Source organism: Macadamia integrifolia, chromosome 4, assembly GCF_013358625.1.
Source record: "Macadamia integrifolia cultivar HAES 741 chromosome 4, SCU_Mint_v3, whole genome shotgun sequence".
In the NCBI taxonomy this organism is placed as follows: domain Eukaryota; kingdom Viridiplantae; phylum Streptophyta; class Magnoliopsida; order Proteales; family Proteaceae; genus Macadamia; species Macadamia integrifolia.
Window position 1 is genome coordinate 37,462,625 of NC_056560.1, and position 21,981 is coordinate 37,484,605.

General features: G+C 39.2%; 1 protein-coding gene across 1 annotated transcript in view; it reads right to left on the bottom strand.

The window, feature by feature from the left end:
• The window catches only part of LOC122075591 (dehydrogenase/reductase SDR family member 7), a 90,387-nt gene extending 78,336 nt beyond the window's left edge, over positions 1-12,051 (bottom strand). The window contains exons 1-5 of the mRNA XM_042640664.1: positions 11,891-12,051; positions 11,703-11,758; positions 11,570-11,603; positions 2,929-3,027; positions 2,676-2,824 (exon numbers count right to left, since the gene is read on the bottom strand). Of these exons, the coding sequence (XP_042496598.1) occupies positions 2,676-2,824; positions 2,929-3,027; positions 11,570-11,603; positions 11,703-11,758; positions 11,891-11,966 (414 nt within the window). The 5' untranslated portion in view covers positions 11,967-12,051. The remainder of the gene's footprint in view (positions 1-2,675; positions 2,825-2,928; positions 3,028-11,569; positions 11,604-11,702; positions 11,759-11,890) is intronic.
• Between the last annotated feature and the right edge of the window lie 9,930 nt (positions 12,052-21,981).

The window sequence follows — 21,981 nt, forward strand, 5'->3', positions numbered from 1 at the left end:
GATGGATTAGGGATGGGGTTTCAGCAGGCTTTTGGGATTTTTTTTTTTTTTTTTTTTTTCTGTTCTCAATCACGGTAGAACCAAAACAGAGAATGGGAAGGGAAGAAAGGGAATAGGGCGAGAACGAAGGAAGATCCTTTGGCTCTGATACCACTTGATGGAGAAATTCTTAGGGGTAGGGAAGAATTCCCTGAGATGAACTCAAAGTTGCAAGGGAGGGAACAATCGCACAAAGAAGGGGGGAGAATCGCACACACGCCCACAGGCTCTCAAACACTTACTCAATTCATATTTTTTCAATCTCTAATTACTCAATCGGTTACATGGCATAAATAGTAAAAGAAATTCAATATGAAAGGAAACCTACTCTAATTTGGAAACTCAAATTAATTGGAAACTAAATCCAAGCAGCTATCACCTACCTAAATTACCAAAATAAAAGATTACGAGGAGAAAAAAATAAAATCCTAAAAGATCCTACTGGTCAAAGACCCAAATTGGATCCGGTTCATCTCTGACTGGATACCTAGATGGGTTTGGATGTGCATCTACATCAGTTTCCCATAAGCCCAGAAAAAGTACATGGTTTTGAACTTTTGATCCATATTTCGATTTTGATTAGGGTCAAAACCTGGTCGAAACCCGAAACCTTTGACCTTGGTTGGAGAAACTTGACGTATATCAACCTCTTCACCAATGATTTACAGTTATTAAAGACTCAACGTGAAGAATTTCGGCTGGCTAAATTTCTATCTGAATTGAATGTTGATTTATAGGCTATTAAAAACCAACTACTTGCTAGTGCTAGGGTCCCTTACATGAACGGGCCTTTTGTCTCATCCAGGGTATCGTGTCACCCTCTCTCGCTAAACCTGATGTCGTCCTCCAAGGAAAATTCTGCTTTTGTTGCTGGAAGTAGTGGTCATCATCATGGTCGTTGCACTGCATTTAATGGAAGAGGTCGTTGTTCAGGGGGGAGGAGAGGATGTGGTAATTATAGAGGTCGTGGACAGCAAACTAACCAAGCCTTTACGACATTGTTTGCACCATAGCAAGGTCAATCATATTGTCAATAAATGCTGGATTAAAGCATGGAAAGCCTCAGTGAACGACACTAATCATACTTCTTCATCTAAAGGAAGCAACTTGAATCACCCACTGCCTCTTCATCCACTGCTATATTAGCCCATTTAGATACTATTGTGCTTCTTGCTTCCTCTTCGTCTAACTTTTGTGCTTCAAGTTGCTCTTTATACTCCTCAACAAAATGGGGTAGCTGAAAGAAAGAATAAACACTTGTTGGATTGCCCAGTCGATTATAATTCACATGCATGTCCCCAAACAATTTTGGTGTGATGATGTTCCTACTGCATGTTATCTTATTAATCAGATGAACTCATCTGTTTTAAATCATCATACTCATTTTTCTATTTTGTATCCAAATAATCCTTCGTTTAGTCTTCCGTCTCATCTTTTTGGTTGCGTTTTTCTTTTTTTTTTTTTGTGTTCAAATTTAACCTCACATTGGAAAATGTACTCCTCGGACTACTAAATGCATTTTTCTTTGTTATTCTAGAAATCAGAAGGGGTACAAATGCTATGACCCAGTTTCTCATCGACAATTTGTCAATTCTGATGTCACTTTTTTTGACATCAGAGTGTTGATTTAGTAGGCTTCTCTGATGGCTCATTTGTCGTTCCTATCAAAGTGTTGATTTAGTAGGCTAAATTGTTTCTCAAATCATTGCGGTGGGTATGACCCCCCCTCTTTATTTATAACTTCAAAGAAATAAGAAAAATAGGAAACCCCATTTGTGGAAGGAAGAACACCTTAAAACCTATGTTTTCCACAAAATAGAAACTCTTCTCAAACTTAACAAAATAGAAATTGACACCTAATCCCATATATGACTCAAATCCCTCATATTGAGCTTATTGAATTGGCTCATTACAATAGTAAACCCAAAAATACTAAGCTGATGGCCCATATAACCTATTGGACACTTAAAATTAAACACAGTAGTCCATTCTAGGCCCAGTCAAATGCCCTAGTTTGCTGCTAGCCTTCTTGTTCTTCTAAACTGCATCAAGAACTGAGACCTTATGATGAATTGGGGAATGGTCTTAAAAAGTAGCGAACTGCGGATCCTTATATGCCCTCTTGGAGATGTGTAAATAGATTTAGATTTTGGAAAAAGAGAATGATGATGGAAGATTGGGACTCATGTGTAATAGTCAACTTTTTGTGGTAATCACTAGTGTCACCATGAATTAACAACATTCTGAAGATCACTATAGTATTTATGTAAAATTTGTGTTAAATTATGACTGAATAAATTTTTAATCTAATGTAAGCTGTTTACATCCTTGGAGGCCAGAAGGATAATTCAAGCTAGGTGTCATTCTCAAGAATCTCAAAAATCATTTCATGCTTTAAAAGTTCCAACCTACAGGCTCCCAAAAAGATGAGTTGACGATGTAGTTGGTTTCACAGAATAAAATAAATAAGATAAATAAATAAATAAATAAGCAGCACACCACTCATTTAGGGATTGCATTCCCAAGCTTTCCCTCGTGTATTTTTAGCTTTGCATAGGCCTGATAATTGCATTTGTGTGTGCATTATACGAATTGGCTGTTGTTAGGAGATAAACATAAGTGGAAGTCTCACTTACAGGACGTTCATAGGCTGCATTATGCACCATATAATCAACACCAGCACCAGAAAGCAAGGACTCCACTTTCTGTACAGCTACCCTCAGAGCCTCTTCACCAGATGCCAAATCCAAAGGTAAAATTTTTACTCCATCTGGTGCATTTTTACCTACGGGAATATCAGAAAGATATCAAGAGGAGTCGGAAAAGAAAATTTGGAGTAACAACTGATAAAGAATTAGAGAGCATTGGGAGTTTCGGTGAAGGATATACCAACAAGCTGTGTTTTGACTCTCTCCAGTTCAGCTTCATTTCGTGCAGAAAGTATAAGCTTGGCTCCTAAACTTGCAAATTGTTTTGCAAGAACCTCTCCTAACGATCCAATACAAAAGTAGAAAAGTCAACAGGAGCCAAAACCAAAGGTTGCTGAAGAATCTGTTTGTATCTCTGAACATTAATATATATATTATATATATATATAATATATAAAGAAGAAAAGTATAAGCATGTTTCTTTGAGGGTACCCTAATGTCTGTACAAGATATTCAAAGGCCGCCATCTGTTTTGGCATGAAGGGTCAGGAGGGATGTAGGGCTCACATTTACAGGGAGGAGTGGACCACACACAAGCAGCAAGAGCATTTTGTTTTGATAGAGTTAAATGTGCCACAACTAATCATTTGAGTGCTTTTAGGTAAACCATGGTTTAGGGATTTTTCAATATTGGTATCATTAACCTAACAGTATGGGAGAGTTTCCACTTCTCTATGGGCATTGTTCTACAAATTTTAGATTTATTTTCGTTTAGTTGAATAACATGTTTGTTTTGACTTTTCAAAGTTTTGCAAAGAACATGATGAATTCCTTTTCCACAATTGGTGAATAAAAGCTATTAAATTTTCTGCTACTTCAAGAATTTCTGAACTTTACGCGATCGAATTAAGGGTAGAGAGAGAGAGAAGAAGAAGAACTATTGATTGCCGAACAACCCAAGTGTGATTAGTTAGGCTCTTTTCCATTCGTCACCTCCCTTCCTTTTTTATTCTTATTTTCTGCTACTATCCGATCCCCTGTCAACTCTTTATCCTCACACCTTTTAAATTTTACACACACACACACAGATCTCATCTTGATGGGGACATCAGTCCAGGCTATCAAGTCTATCAAAGAAGGAATCGCAGAAGACCACCCAGCTTGGACTCTATTTGGCTGGATGAATGAGGATCGGCGTGGGGCCCACCTTGGAGAGTCACGCAAGGACTCCTCAGTTCTTATTCCCTTGGACAGCTTCATATGGGCCCCACTTGAGCACTCAATGCAGGAGGGAACTGCTACATTTGTTGTTTTCAATTTTTTTGTAAAGTAAATTTGCTTTTGATGTAGGGAGGACCCTAGGAATTAGAGTCCCTATGCAGGTTGATTAAGTTGGCAACATTAATGTTGGTTAAACTCAGGTATGGGCTGAAAGTATGGAGAAACAGCAACATGCATAAATTATGTGCAGCTATAAAACCAGAAAATTGCTGGAGCAATAAACAATAAAAGTCCTAAGCATTAACACCAACTTAACAGATTTCAATTAGGTAATATGGGGATGGGAACATGGGGCAGTAAGATGTCAAATAGGGTGCATGCATTTCAAGATTCTAGTAGTAGCAGTTATTGACCGAATCCTTAAACTTGCAGTCAATAATTAAAACCAGAAATATTCTTATGTAGAGATTCAGCAAGGAAACAAGTAACAGAAAAACAAAATGCTTCAACAGGAGTTGGAAGGCATGCAACTGAGATCATGGGTAAAAAAATGGTTTATGTTGCTGTAACAGCAATAGGAAAAATCAGGGATTGGGGGGGAGAACAAGAAGTATCGAAGTAGAGGAAGAGAGAAGGAGATGCCATCCACGATGAGGGGAGAGAAGAGACTCACGATTTGGGGGGGGGGGGGAAGAATTTCTTGCGCACAAACTGTTTTCTATTTTTCATTGACTAAAACTGGTCGTAGGCCTTACAATTCAATACATAATAAAAGCAAAAGGAATCCTAATCAGAAGCTAATAGTTTAGGAAAGTAAATAAAGAGTCCTAATCTAATCCAATGTTTTAGGAAATAAAGAGTCATACTCTAAGTAATTAAAGAAAAGCAAATCTACTTTCCTAAAAATAAAAAAAAATAGTAGTTCTTGTGTTGAGTACTCAATTGGAGCCCATATGAAGCTGTCCAAGGAAATTAGAACTAAGGAGTCCTTGCATGACTCTCCAAGGTGGGCCCCATGCTGATCCTCAACCATCCAGCCAGAGAGTCCAAGCTGGATAGTCTCCTGCGATGCCTTGTTTGATAGACCTAGTAGCTTGAACTGATGTCCCCATCAACTCTCCCTGGCTTCAAAGAATTCAATGCCGGCGAATTAAGACTCATGCAGTACTCAAGCATGTCCGGATTGAGCTTCTGACGCTCCTCAATAGTGATCCACATACTGTCAATCTCGGGGCGTCCTCTCCATTTGACCAAGAACTCTCATGAACCTCCCTCTCTTGTAGACACAATTTTCTCGTCAAGGATGTTCTCAACTTCTTCAGCTCTCTTAGCAATTTTAGGTATAGGTGGTAGAGAGGTAGGGGGTAGGGAAGGGGTATGGTCAACAATGTCATCAAGTACAAAAGGAAAGTTTTCAAGGTCATCTGGGTAAAAGGAAAAAGCAATAGGCATAATATGGAAGGGAACAAGATCTGCTACATTAAAAATATGGTTGATTCCCATATCAGCTAGCAAATCAAGGACATAAGCATTGGCACCTACTCGTTTAAAAACCTTGAAAGGACCAGCACTACGAGCATGGAGTTTGCTCGCTTTCCCTTTGACAAATCGCTACAGTTTGATTCTGACCATCACCATATCGTTCTCTTGAAATTCTTGCAGTCGCTGATGCACATCTGCCCTGGACTTATATTGATCATTGCTCAATGTTATCCGTCGTCTTATATCTACATGTAAATCATGTATGTGTCATGCAAAGGATTCGGCTGACGGGGAAGTTCTAGAACTGGATACAATAGGGACAAGGTCTATGGGTGTTTGAGGTTGGTACCCTAAATAAATCTCAAAGGGTGACAGACCAAAGGTTCGGTTCTGAAAACTGTTATATGCGAACTCGACTTGGGTAAGGACTCGATCCCAACTGGTAAGGTACTCTCCTATGAGACAACGTAACAAGTTCCCTAGACTCCTATTGACAACCTCAGTTTGGCCATCAATTTGAGGGTGGAAGTGTTACGTACCTAACTTCCTAATATGATGTGGGTAGGAGTTATTGCCATGGTGGAGTGTTTGGTAGTTATGTAACTTAATATGGTAAGTTAGTAGAAGTTAGAGATAAAGTATGTAAGTGGAATACGTGGGTTTGTAACTACTTTTTATCCTATTTAATAGGAACTAATATGAAATAGAAGGGGAATAAAAAAATTATCCTAAATTATCTCTCTTAAGTTTATCTTGAGAAGAGGCGGCTACCTCCCAATCACCATTCTATTCCATATTAGTTCCTATTAAATAGGATAAAAAGTAGTTACAAACCCACGTATTCCACTTACATACTTTACCTCTAACATCTACTAACTTACCATATTAAGTTACATAACTACCAAACACTCCACCGTGGTAATAACTCCTACCCACTTACAATAATAATAATAATAATAATAATAATAATAATAATAATAATAATAATAATAATAATGAGGAAGTTAGGTACATAACATGAAGGCCGAGGAGAAACAAAGTTTGGTACCCATCATCCGCCATAGGGTCCTCCAAAAGTGACCGGTGAACTTAACATCTCTATCGAACACTATGGTTAGGGGCAGTCCATGGTACTTGACAACTTCATTGAAAAAAAAATTGTCCACTATTGATGCATCAGAGGTTTTAGAACATGGAATGAAGTTTTCCATCGTTGTGAAGCGGTCTACAACCACATAAATAGAATCATGGCCCTGAGTGGTAGCCTCCTTAGTTTGGCTGGACCAAATAGCATAGGACACTACTCCCACCGTGGCAATAACTCCTACCCACTTACAAATATAATAATAATAATAAATCCACCATGGTCTTGTCTAGACCGAAGTGGCCGGCAACTTCCCCAGCATGCAATTCCCAGATCAGGAAATCTCAGAATGAGGTCCTAGGAATGCTGCTTTCTTTAAAAAGGAAGCCATCTCTCAGCAAATAATCCAAGCGACTGAGGAATACCTCCACTCAAGGAAGTGAATAACTCACTAAAAGTAGGATAGATGGCATACTGATCCTTCACTCGCTCAAATCCTACAACATCGACGCTCATGGTCTAAAGTAGTACATTAACCCGACTTCTAGCATTCGTGCAACTGAGGAGAATCCGAATCCTTTCCATAAAGCCCATGGACCATAGAGTGATCCCACAGCTAGGAGGACCCGGGCACACGTGTCGAGGTCACCCCAGTTGTGAGATCACTATATGGTCCATGGGCTCTATGGAGAGGAATCCTATCCAACTGAGGAACATGTTTACCCGGCTTAATGCATCCGCTGCGGTATTCTCATTTCTCAACACCATGTCGATGCTTGAATACAAAAGTGTACAATTGGAGGAATTCGGCCCACTTAGCATGTCTCTGATTTAACTTCTTTTTGGCACTCAAGTACCTCAAAGCCTGATGATCAGAGAATAGCACGAATTCTTACGGTAGAAGGTAATATCACCAATAACGTAGGGATTGGACAACCGCATAGAATTCCTTGTCGTATGTGGAATATCGTTGCCTAGCATCATTAAGCTTCTCACAAAAGTAAGCAACAGGATGCCCTTCTTATCCTAGGACACCACCTATTACAATACCAAATGCATCACAATTTACTAACCTTAGAAAAGTCTAGAGGACGTAGGATTTCATCCCCTCAAATCTCTGATTTTCCCTCTTGTTATTGTAATAACATAAACCCATTTTTTTTTACCCACAATTCCAGTTGCATGCCTCACAACCTTGTTGAAGCCTTTCGTTTTGCTGTTACTTTGTCCCTCTGCTGAATCTCTACATAAGAGTATTTCTCGTTTTAATTATTGACTGCAAGTTTAAGGATTCGGTCAGTAACTGCTACTACTAGAATCTTGAAATGCATTCACCCCATTTGACATCTTACTGCCCCGTGTTCCCATCCCCATATTACCTAATTGAAATCTGTTAAGTTGATGTTAATGCTTAGGACTTTTATTGTTTATTACTACAGCAATTTTCTGGCTTTAAATCTACACATAATTCATGCATATTGTTGTTTCCCCTTACTTTCAGCCCATACCTAAGTTTAACCCACGTTAGTGTTGACAACCTAATCAACCTGTATAGGGACTCTAATTCCTAGGGTTCTACCAACATCAATTCTGGTATCAAAGCATGGTGGTGATGTTTAGGATGTTGCTGGTTTTGTCCCTATGTCTTGCTTACTAAGATCCAATCTCCATCATAACCTTTCCATAGTCGAGTCTGAGTCAAGACAGTGCTACCACAGGTTAGAAGACGCCATCTTCCTCCTTAGCTTGGCTGGACCAAATAGCATAGGAAACAATCCTACCAAAAACACATCCTTGAGAGGGACATCTCTAGACTCAAGGTCGAAAGAGCCAACTACCTATCTCAATTGGAGATTCTGAGTAGGCCTTGAAGCATAACAATACCTTAGTTGCCCCCCTTTTTATGTCCACCAATAGTGGTAGAGCATACCAAGAGATGTCTAACCCTCCTAACACCCCCATTCTGTCTGAGCAATGGGCGACGTTACTTCAACCAAACGAAGAAACCTTAAAACCCTCCAAGCTAACCAGATTGAGTTGGCTACTAGTAGAGCTGATCGAGAAGCACAAGCTACTAATCTCCAGACCATTACCACTAGCCTTGCTGCCATTGAGACATCTATCCTAAACTCAAACTGATAGCAGGTTCACAATGCTCTAGGCACTAGACCTTAGATAGGAGTTCCCAACCCCGAGGTGGAGAACCATGACAACCACGCTGATGGTTATGATAGGATAGGGGATAACTTCCTAGGCACGGGACGTGGTAGAGGTCGGGGTAGAGGTCGTGGACAACATGGTCCAAGGTACCACACCCCATATGGAGATGAAGAGGGTTTTGAAGAGTATGACAGGGGTTATGATGTTAAGCGAATGATCAAGGTAGAGATGCCCCTTCCTATGATGGTCAAATCGATGCTAGAGTCCTCTTAGACTGGATTAAGCAGATGGATCGGTACTTTGATTTCTATAATATAACCGAGGAAGTCCGCTTCAAATTCGCTAAATTCAAGCTTATCGAAGCTGTCCAAGACTTCTGGATAGACCTAGAATACCAAGGGATCAACCTAGAAATTGAGCCATGACAACATGAGTAGAGATGCAGGAGAGATTCAAAAGGGAGTTCTCGCACATTACTTATATGTTGAATGACATGAACACCTTAAGGCAAGGGAAACTGATTGTGAATGAGTATATTAGCAAGTCCAATGTACTCAAAATTAGAAGCCGTACTCATGAGGATGTTGAGGATTGTGGTTAATGTAAGATTGGGTCACAAGTGATCCAATCCCATGGAGGATCTTTAGAAAATTCAATAAAAATAGATAGTATGTACAAAACAGAAGTAAGAGAATGAAGGGAAGAATGGGGGTATAGGGGTATAGGTTGGGTCGATTATCTCACTCTTCCCTAGGGCATCTCACTCAAGCTGTCTCTCACAGCACTGCATCTCACAATTTTCCAGCACAAAGTTTTCTTTTTTTTTTATTCAATCAAATTCTTTCATAATGTTAAAGCCCCTTACAAGCTTATATAGAAGACTCAAAACTGACTCAAACACTAAAAAGGAAAGGCCTAACCCAATCCTTAACTAATTGAGAAATTTAAACTGACTAAAAAACTAAAATAACAAAGGAAATAGACTCAAAATAGGATTCTAACTAAACTAATGAATTAAATCCCGTTTTTCTACTTTCTACCCATATTTTAGGCCCATTAAAGTGACCCATTACAAAGAAAACCCATGAAATCAAAGGCCCAACACATACATAACCTAACCCAAGGCTTATTTCCAATAAAATAAGCCCATTAAATGACTTATCTGCATCAGTTGTAATACTAGCTTTTAGGGAAAGTGTCGGTTGCCAAACGACCCCAAGGGGTTTAATGGTCTTTGTAATTTTCAAGAACTTTTTCTCCGTTATCATAAATAAAGAGGGCTAATGTCATATATGACACAAGTCATTACCTCGTCAACAAAACTAAAAGGGAAAATTTATAAGACAATTAATCAACTAGAAATGACATATGGGGCTGAATGTTGGGCAATAAAGAAAAAGCATTTAAACAAATTAAATGTGGCTGAAATGAGGATGTTGAAGTGTATGAGCGGTAAAACTATATAAGTAAAGAAAAAAAGAAAGAACAATTTAGGGCAAACATATGCATTGCCCCTATGCATGATAGGTTGTAAGAAACTCATCTGAGGTGTCATGAGGGAAGCCTTTTAATGCTCCAATACAAAGAAGTGATTTATTTCACATTAAAGTAGCTAAAAGAGCTAGAGGTAGGCCTAAAATAACTATAGAAGAACGGCGAGAAAAGACATGTATAGCTTAGGACTAGAATCTTGTATTGCTTTGAATAGAGCTGATTGGAGAAATAGGATCCATGTAGCTGACCCATTTAGTTGGGATAAGGCTGAGCTGTGTTGAATTGAGTTGAGTTAGTTACTCTATGCATATATTGTTTGGGAATTTTCCCCTGTTCAATCCTTTAGGCAATTACCCACAAGCTAAAGCATCGATGAGGTGAGGATAGACAACAACTCAAGTTCATATGGTGGTCTAGAAGATCCCAACATCCCCACCCTCATATTTAAAAGAAATAATAAAAATAAATAAATTAAATTCAATAAGACAAAATGATAGAATTCTCTAAAAGCGAGCCAAGTACACTACCACCATACTCTTCCCCCCCCCCCCCAAAAAAAGAAAATGCACCCCCCAATCAGTTTGCTTAATTATTGGCCAAAACAGCCACTGAAGTATCAATATGAAGAATATAAAAAAATAAAAAAAATTCTCTTGACATAAGATAGACATCATGCGTGCAAGGACTCGACCTATCCTACCCTAAAATAAACTTATGCTTGAGAAACATACACAAAACGGATAAAACTTTATGAAAATTCATGCAGTCAAAGGGGAAGACACAAATTGACTATACAGCCAAAGTTTATCTGGTTGGCCTACCTTGAAAGGCTTATTTGGTCAATCCAAAATATAGGCCATGTAGAATGTCGGATGGACCCAAATTTTCTAGGCAAGTAACCCCTAGGTCCCCTACTGAGATGTCCAGTCAAAATTTGCCAAATGGTAAATCAATGCTTTGAAATTCCGCGACTACCAGGAGGGTGCACACCAAGACTTGGACCACTAAGGAATGCTTGGAAATACATTAGGGGTTATATGATTGATTTTGACCATGAAATTTACGACATGGCCTATCCAGACCATGCCTTATATCCAACAATTGGAATTGGCACGTCATCCTGCCACATGGCAGACCGTCAAGAGGGTCTTCTCTTGAGTCTTGACACCCTTTTTTTTTTTTTTTCAATTACTTGTGACACTTTTTTCAAATCCATAAAAACAATGAGGTTGTTCGAATTGTGCCAGGGATGAAAAAAAAAACTTCAATTAGAAACTCCTTGTTTTCACAGTTAACAAATGGTAATATTCAACTGTTACCGTTTATAGAGAAGCAATAAGTTATAAAATGAAAATTTACCGAAACATAGTTTCAGAATGAAGAAAACTGTTTAAGAAATGTAAATAAGATAAAGAAAGTGGGAGAGAACTTGAATCAGTACCAATTCCTTTGCTGGCGCCAGTAATCCAAACAACCTAAGACCCAAATTTCGAGGGAAAAATAAGAAGAAACAGAGTTATAACTCCTCAAAATCATTCAATTAAATGAGGTTCAATAAAAACTCAAAAACTCACCTTATCTTCGACTTCTTCGCGCTTGGCACGCCTTTTTGACGTCAAGGTAAAATCCCCTGAACCAATCAAACAAAACGGGAAAATGAATAAAGAACATAAGACATAGCATCAAATTGGTTTCCAAATTTTGGGGGAAAAGAAAAGGAAACAGAAAAATCAACATAAGGACTGAAGTTTAAGATCATTACCATCTGCAATGGCGAACTTCACGAGGATCGTGAGGATCGAAATTGAAGATACCACACCCACCACCAGACTCAGCATCCTCTCTCTGTGTGTCTTTCTGTTTCGGTTGACTTCTCGCTTTGTTATTGCAGTGTTTTATCCTCTGAAATCTGCACCGCCAGGCTTCAAGCCTTAACTCTAATCAGCGTTTTTTTTTTTTTTTTTTTTTTTTGGTGGGGGAAAATAAAAATCTTAAGGCTGTGTTTGATAGTCAAGAAAAGAAATGAAAATAAAAAAGAGAAGAAAATAATAGAAAAGAAAGGAAAAAAAATTCTACTTGTTTGTTTTTCAACGGAAAAGAAAAAAAAATAAACTTTTATATTTAAATGATATAAAATTATATAATAATAATATATTAAACCAATCACTTCCATTGTTTCTCTACCCCAACAAACACTATATCACTTCTCACACACACCCCACACGCACTTCTCTATCTTCCTTGGTTTTGGTTTTTGTTTTTTTTTTTTCAAATCTCCATCTCTCTGGTGTGCTCCGAATTCCGAACCAGCAGGGAAACCTTCAAATCTAGCCCTTATTCGATCCCAACAACCTCTAACCAAAAGGCCTGCTCAAATGTTCTCAAATGTCTCTCTCTCTCTCTCTCTCTCTCTCTCTCTCTCTCTCTCTCTCTCTATCACTACACCACAAGCCATGTACGAAATGACTTGTTCCTCCACTGCTGTCATCCCTACCCTCCAAATCAAGAGATCTTTTCCGATCAAGCATCTCAGGTAGTCTAACCCTAATCGGAAACTCTGCAACTCTCTCCCCTGCATAGACACACTCTCTCTCTCTCAAATTTTCTTGGCAAAGCAAAGTTATCTCATCTAATCGGTAGGATTTTTTTTCTAGTAGCGTGAGAAAACTTCACTCCGCCCGAGACGATTTTTGAAATTTTGACAGTGAATCTTCTATCCGCCGATGACAACCAAACATAAAGATAAAACCTGCAAGAACGGAAAATCATACAGAATCTGTACAACTTTCTTTTCTTTTCTTTTCTTTTCTTTTCTTTTCTTCTCTCGGCTACCAAACACAGCCTAAAAGAATCGTGCTTAGGTTTAGTTCTGCGTCATTCCTTAAAATTACTAAGGGGCCGTTTTACAAGACTTTTATTCCTATAGATTGCTCTCTGAGGGCCCGTTTGTTTAGAAGGGTTTTGCTGGGGTGGGATAGTTGTACGAACTATTCCACCCCAATGTGATTTTAGACTGCTTGGTTTTTGGGGGTGGGATTTTGGGTTGACAGCCACTGAACATCACTTTTTCTTTGCCGGCTGATGTGGCACAGCATTTCTCCCACCCCAGCCCCTCTCAAAGTCCCACCAAATTGGTGGGACTCTGCTAAAAAACTTGAGGGAAAACGGTTGGAGATGCTAGCCATCGCATTCACAAACCACCACCCACCCTGCCCAGCTACTGCAACTTACCCCTGCTAACTTACCATCATCATATTTCCATATTTCTTCAACAAATTTCTAGCATAAACGAAGGCCATTTAACAAGATGCCCTTCCATTGGAGGTCATAACGGCCACATATAGATGCATTGCAGTAGGAAGTGCTTCCAGTTGCTACAAGTATGTTCTCATACTTGAATCCAAATAATAGCATCTAGTTCAAGAGAGAAAAATAAAGGGGATCGAAGAAGAAAACGATGCCAACCGTGTGCTTCAACCGCTCTTCATCTTCAACCGTCCTTGTGGCTGGGCTGCAAGCTTAGAAAAAATAAAAACAAAGATTCATAGCCTTCTAATGGCACATAAAGTCTTTGCTCTGTCTCTAATTTCTACTAATTTCTTCTCCATTTACAAATCAAACACTTTAGATCTTCAACCGGTAGAACACCAAAAACCAAAACCCACTTCAGTTCAAAACAATAAAGATGAAAAAAGGGAGTAAAAAAAAAGGGGGAATTCATATTGTTCAGAAAGTCCATTTCCAGATCTTGATCCGAAGCTTAATCACATATGTCGTATCAGACAAAGTCGCCGACATCTTCCCTTTTTGGAACATTTGATTTCAGCCCCTTGCATGTAACCCTGACCATAAACCTAAGCATCTGGTTCCGTTGACATTGACGCCGCTGGAGCTCATGGTCACATCAATTGGGTCGTAGATGAAAACGAGTTTCTTGTTTGGGTTTCGAGTAATGACCGTGAGATCGAAGAAGAATGTGTTGTAACCCGGCAGTCACTGAGAGGGGGGGGTGAATCAATGAGTTTAATTTCGATCCCCAAAAACCTATCCGATATCTGGCAAAGAAAAACCTGATATACTTGTCCCTGTTTGCACACAGTCGTATGCACACTCAGCCTCTCATAGGCACTTCCAAGTGTGAACACCCATTTCACATTCCACGCACTTCAATATAAAATGCAAACAACAAGCACCCACAACATAGGGTTTTTACAAGGTTCGGTAATTTGCCTACATCCCCAGAGTAGTGCCTGTAAAGGCTTCGTACCTACTCAATACACTACTTTTGACTGCACCCACACCCAATTTTCTCAAGCTGAAGCTGAGATGGCACTCGTAGTGTCGGTATAATGTGTAGCACTCACTCCCAATGCTTAGCACCCACTAAGCACTCAATAAAGAATACAATTAAATTGAGCTTATATCAATGCCCTACAGTCAAGCTCTGCCTAGCATATACATCCACAACTAGCTAGCATGCTTACAGTTCATCCACAACTAACCTAGCATGTATACATTCATCCACAACTAACCCTAACATACATACATGCATATAATGTAAATAAAAGGTTAAAAAATCTCACAACCGATTTCCTGGGATGGCTGTAAACTTGTACTAACAAGTTTGGTGCTTACACCTTCTCTCTCCTTGGCTTCTTGCTCTTCAAAGCAAACACATCCTTGTTTTCTTCTCTTCCTCCTAGCTTTGAGTTAATGTATCATTAACACACTTCAACCACCTCTTTTACCTCCTTTAATGACCTAAGAACATTTATCATCAAGCATTCATGTTCATTCCAGGACCAACAAAGAGGGGGAAGCTTCTCTTACCAAAACCATAGCTTTCCTTCACTCAAAACTCAATTTTCTTGCTTCCATGGTGTAGGGCTTGAAAAAACAAAGAAGCTGCAACTTGGTTCACCCAAATCTGAGTTAAAATGAGGGAGATATGACCATTTGAAGTTGGAGCAATGAGATAGTCTGAAATGGAATCTTTGTAGGAGTGGCGTAGGCTACACCGGTGGTGCGCACAATAGGGGTGCAAATCTAGCCGTAGATCTCATCAAGGAGAATCTCTTAATCTAGACCGTCTGATTAAAATAACGGATAGTAAATCTCAACCACAAGATTTGAATAAGATAGTCAACTAATGACGTCATGCTGATGTCAGCGGTCAACATGCACTTTTTGTTGTCGATCTTTGATTGGTTACTTTTCTAGATTTTAAGGGAGCTTGTCTCCCACACATAAAAGTGAAAGGCTTATCGACCATTGGATCCGAATCCTCCATGATGGCTTTAATCAGATCTCATGAGATCCTAAAGATCGGAATTTTTTTTATAACTTCTATACACACGCGAAACACCACAACATACCTTGATAAGGTGTAGTACTATTGCATCAAGGATTATGCACCTAACCAATCAAATCCTACGTGAAAGCATCTATCTCGTCCATGTCAGCGTAAAATCTCAGCAGCCTTTGGATGGGCATCAAGGCTACATGGTCGAATCTGGACCATCCATTTCATTTCTCTTTACTCCTCTTTGTTACAATTAAGCCCCTGCCTCCATATATTTCAATGCTTAAAGATCCCCTACAACTCAAACCTTCAAAATCTTGAAATTATACAAAAGCCCTTCAAATTTCAAAAATAAATTCCAAAAAATCCACCTAACATCGAGAGCAATTGATGGATTTTCGAACTGGCTTTACAGAAACACTTATAACTTTTTCATACAATATCCGATCGAGATGAAACGAAGTGCATTGGAACCATAACTGGACGCTCTACAACTTTTCAGAAGACTCAATCATCTGACTCATCCATGTAAAAAGACCAAAATACCCCTAGACATTTCCAATGACGTATCTTTCTCATACGGAATCGAAACACGATGAAATCAGAACCGTTGGAAAGATTGGATTTTTTTCGTATTGTTACATGGAGAATACTTCCTTTAAAAAATTCATCTTCAATACCGAAACTATCCTCAACTGCCACAAATGTCGTAACTTCTTCATATGGTATCGGAATGTGACAAAATCAGATGCACTGGACTAAATAAATTACAATCTATATTTTTTATGAAGAAATGATCTTCCAAAAATATCATTTTCACTACGAAAAATGCCCCTGATTGTAAATAGACCAATTTTGCCAGTTTTGACCTAGAAACCCGCACCACATACTAAGGATATATCAAATCATTCCATGCACACAAGGAGTTCTGTTATCTCATCGGTGATGCTAGACACTGTCATGTCATCATTTTCATCCATGTCACCCAAACTGGCCATGTCATTATCACCACGTGGCCGAGTTGTCAACAAAGACAACCATAAAACAACAAAATGATGCTGACTATATGCTCCGGCAGTTCTTTCCTTCTCTCCATCTCTCTCCTTCAACCAAACAAATATCAGAATGATAGAATGGGAAAGTTTTGGAATTTTTTTTCTTTTCCTAACCAACCAAACGTGCATGTGGTGGCACAGATAAACTTCCCCAGTCCTTCACTCCACTAACATGTGGGCCCCATACTGATAACCTTTCCACCCCCATCTCTCCTCTAAACAAATGGGCCCTTATAGAAGTGTTCATTTTCGATTTCATATTGTGAGAATATTCTGGTGAAATAGAAACAACGTCGATAAAACTATTCCAAAAATGTCCTTAGAGCATGAAAAGAACAGAAACAACGTTTGGCATACACTTTATATAAGCTCACTTTTAAACAATAAAATCAGTAATTACATAAATACCATTATAGTGAAATTTAACTTAAATAAGGAAGTACTTTGTGTTGAGTTTATGGGGTTAATTAATTATTCGGATTGATTAAATGGGTGAGAATCAAGTTGTATGAATTGGTTCGATCCACTCTCAAGTTTAGAGATATGCTAGCCCAACCCATTGTGGTTTTGGGTTTTTGGTGCAGAACAGTATTATAAATACTGGGTTTTGGGTCCCAACAGTCATTAATCACTCTTCCCCACTTTACCACTAAAGTGAGAAAACCAAGGAGGTCTAAGGGATTGTAGAAGATCCATAACCAAGAGAGGGAAAAAGGTGAAGAATGGCATCGATCGTCTTCAACATATTAGGTGAAAGGTACAATTCGATCTCTTGTGATTTGAGAAAGGTGTAAAACGGCATCGATCGTCTTCAATTTTTTATTAAAGTTAGCAGAGAAGACTAGAGAGTGGGAGTCTTGAGTCCACTCAAGAGACAGGGAGGACTGGTAGAGGCTATCTGATAGAAAGCACTGTTACAAAAGAGGCCCAAAACTATAGCATTCTCAAAAAATTAGAGGCCATGGTAGTAAAGGGACCTACCCAAGTTAACCAGGTCCACTATTCTGATCCTTTGTGTAGTCGGTGCCAATCTCCTGCCCATTTAGCAGAGGAGTGCTCTAACATCTCTAATGTGTATGGTGTGAACCTGAGTCTTGAAACTGCCAATGCCATGTACCAGAACAACCCATACAGTCAAACTTACAACCCGGGATGTAAATCAAGGTCAGTTTGTTCCCCAACAAACTAACCAAAGGTATATGCCTCCACACCAGTCCAATAATTTTAGGCCTCCCCCTTCTCCAATAGCTACACCACCTTTCGCTAGCCAACCTCTAGAATTCCAAAAGAAGATGGTGAGTCTTCTAAGATTGCATCATTGAAAAAGAATGTAGAGCTTCTCATGAGCTCTTTCATGACAAACCAGCACAACATGGAGAAACAAATTTCTCAGCTTGTGAATGCTCTACATGAAAGGGACAAAGGCAAAATGCCAAGTCAACCAGACCTAAACCCTAGGAATGCCATTCTCCAAGCTTCTCCAAGTAAATCCAACTTAGTTCAGCAAGGTCCACATTTTTCAAAGCCTTCTACTCATTTCAATTCTATACATGCTCTGAGGAGTGGACACGAGTATCTTAGGGATGATTAACAAGTGCCAAATTCAAAGCCCTTAGAAATCAATCCACTAAGGTGAGTGAGACACTCCCTTCCACGCTAAGTTTATATGAAGAACCTACCATCTTTCAAGAAGAACTACCTCCCACTCCAGCACAAGATAAATTTGAAGAAGTAGTTGAACAAGAAAGAGTCTTTGTCCCTAAAGCCCCATTCCCTAGAAGACTCTTAGGCAACAAGAAAATAGCACCCATAGATAAAATCTTCGATGTGCTCAAACAAGTTCAAGTGAACATCCCTCTGTTAGATGCCATTTCTCAGGTTCCTGCTTATGCCAAAGTGCTTAAGGACCTATGTACTCAGAAGAGAACTACCAATGTGCCTAAGAAAGCATCCTTGACGGCCAATGTAAGTTCTAGTTGGTCCCAGCAAACACTGGTTAAGTACAAGGACCCTGGATGCCCTACCATCTCATGTGTCATCGGTACTACTAAGATTGAGCATGCAATCCTTGATTTGGGTGCCAGTGTCAATTTATTGCCTTTCTCAATGTATCAACAATTAGGGCTAAAGTTGAAACCTACATTTGTCACACTCCAATTGGCAGATAGGTCAGTCAAAACTCCCAAGGGCATGATAGAGGATGTGTTAATCAAGGTGGGTGAGTTTGTTTTCCCTATAGATTTTGTGGTATTAGACACCCAACATGTCATGAATTTGAAAGACCAAATACCTGTCATTCTGGGTAGACCATTTTTAGCTACAAGCAATGCTTTGATTAATTGTAGGAATGGTCTAATGAAACTGTCCTTTGGGAACACCTTTGTGGACTTCAACATCTTTAGGTTGGGTAAGCAACCTAATAACCATAAGAATGTTTGCATATTGCAATGCTTCCAGGATTCCTTCCAAACTAAATTTGACATTGATTTTAATGAAGTTTTCATGGATTGCATAGAATAACTAAGTGATATAGAGGATAGTGACTTCTTCACTGATGTAATGAGCTTGCAGCAGTATACAGAACCTATTGGGACTTTGGCCCAATCTCTCCCCAAACCATCAATAGTGGAGCCCCCAAAGCTTGATTTGAAGCCTTTGCCTTCAAATCTCAAGTATGCTTTCTTAGGCGAAGATAGAACCCTCCCTGTCATCATTGCATCTGATTTAGACTCTAGACATGAGGAAGAATTACTCACTTTGTTGAGAAAAAATAGAAAAGCCATTGGTTGGACCATGGCTGATATTAAAGGAATTAGCCTCTCTATTGTGCAACATCATATACATCTCATGGAGAAAGCAAAGCCTTCCACATAACCTCAGAGGAGGACTAACCTTGTCATGATGGAGGCAATTCAAAAGGAGATCCTCAAGTGTCTTGAAAATGGGATCATCTATCCCATATCAGACAGTGAATGGGTCAGCCCAGTACAAGTAGTGCCCAAGAAATCTAGAGTCACTATGGTAAAGTCTGATACAAATGAACTCATTCCCACTCGTCTTTAGACTGGGTGGAGAGTGTGCATTGATTACCGCAAACTCAATGTGGCCACTTGGAAAGACCATTTCCCCCTTCCCTTCATTGACTAGATGTTAGAGAGATTAGCTGGCCATGAGTATTATTACTTCCCAAATGGATATGTTGGCTTTAATCAAATTCCCATAGCTCCAGATGACCAAGGTAAGACTACCTTTACTTGTCCCTTAGGAACTTTCCTTACCAGCACATGCCTTTTGGGTTGTGCAATGCCCTTGCAACGTTCTAGAGATGCATGATAAGTATATTCTTTGACATGATATAGACCTTCCTTGAGATCTTTATGGATGACTTTTCCATACATCGCTCTACCTTCTCTAAGGGTCTTCACCATTTGAAGTTAGTATTAAAAAGAAGTAGAGCTAAAAATTTAGTTCTCAATTGGCCGAAGTGTCACTTCATAGTGAAGGAAGGCATAGTCTTAGGTCATGTCATATCTAAGGAGGGGATCAAGGTTAATAGAGCCAAGGTGAATCTCATCTCTTATTTGCCACCACCAAGGATTGTCAAGGATGTTAGGTCTTTTCTTGGCCATGCCGGTTTCTATAGAAGATTTATCAAGGATTTTAGTAAGATAGCTAGGCCATTGACTTGTTAGCCAAAGATCGATCCTTTGAGCATATGGAAAAGGCTCTAACTACAACTCCCATTATTGAGCTGATGTGTGATGCATCTAATTTTACCATTGAAGCTGTCCTAGGACAACAGATTAATAAGCTACCCCACGTGATCTACTATGCAAGTAGAACTTTATATGATACATAATTGAACTACACCAATACAGAAAAAGAATTTTTGGTTGTTGTGTTTGCTTTGGAGAAATTTTGATCATACCTTATTGGCCCTTATGTGATAATTTATATAGATCATTCAACCATTAGGTATCTTGTGAGGTAGAAAGATGCCAAGGCTCATCTGATTAGGTGGGCTTTACTCCTTGAGGAGTTTGACCTAGAGATTAGAGAGAAGAAAGGTGTTGAAAATTTGGTAATAGACTACCTCTCTCGTCTCCCTAATTCAAAGGACAAGGATTGTCCCGTCAATGAGTTTTTCCCCAATGAACCATTGTTGACCATCTCTATTGAACTTGGTATGCTGACATTGTCAAGTCATGGATGTGGTGCTGAATTATTGGTCCTCCCAAGACAAGAAGAGGTTTCACTCTCAAGTTAAGTACTTCTTCTAGGATGACCCATATCTCTTTAAATCCCGTCCTGATCAGATTCACCGTCGCTGCATTCCAAATCATAAGCAACTTTCAATCCTATCTTTTTGCCATGATCATGCATGTGGTGGTCATTTTGGCCCCAAGAAAACTGCCGTAAAAGTTTTACAGTCGGATTCTATTTGCCAATTCTCTTTCGTGACGCATTCGATTTTTACAAGGGTTGTCAAGTTTGTCAATCTCTAGGCCACATCACGAAGAGGAACATGATGCCCTTCAACCTTATTTTGGTAGTTGAGATTTTGTATGTGTGAGGCATTGATTTCATGGGACCATTCCCTAATTCCTTCAGGAATTTGCACATTCTTTTGGCCATTGATTATGTTTCCAAATGGATAGAGGTCATAGCTTGTAAATCTAATGACCACAAAGTGGTGGTCAAGTTTCTCAGAAAGAACATCTTTTCCTGCTTTGGTACACCATGAGCTATAATTAGTGATAGGGGTATACATTTTTGCAATTGGTCTTTTGAAGCCTTGATGAAGAAGTATGTGATCACCCGTAAGTTATCTATCCCTTAGCATCCCCAAACTAGTGGTCAAGTGGAAGTGTCTAATAGGAAAATCAAGCAAATCTTGGAGAAAACTGTTAATCCCAACCGCAATGATTGGTCTAACCATTTTGTAGATGCTTTGTGGGCTCATAGGACTGCATAAAAGACCGATCTTGGTCAATCCCCCTACAGTTTGGTATATAGGAAAGCTTGTCATCTACCTATTGAGTTAGAGCATAGGGCGTTTTAGGTAATCAAAAAACTCAACTTCGATTTTTCTGATGCTAGTACTCATCGACGTATCCAACTGTCTGAGTTGGGAAAGGTTAGGAATGATGCCTATGACAACTCAAGGATTTACAAGGAGAAGAACAAAGCCTTCCATGATAAACACATTCTGTGAAAATCTTTTTTAGATGGCAACAAAGTCTTACTGTACAGTTCCCGTTTGCACATTTTTTCTGGTAAGTTGAGATCCCATTGGGATGGTCCTTATATTGTACACAATGTTTTCTCACATGGTGCCGTAGAGGTTTTGAATCTAGGAAATGGTGAGATTTTCAGGTTCAATGGTCAACACCTTAAGTCATTCAATGAATTGCCTTCTGCAAAGATGGAAGAGCTCATGGAGCTCTATGAGCCTCTTTACTTAGATGTTTGATCAGATCTGGTGAGTCCCTATTC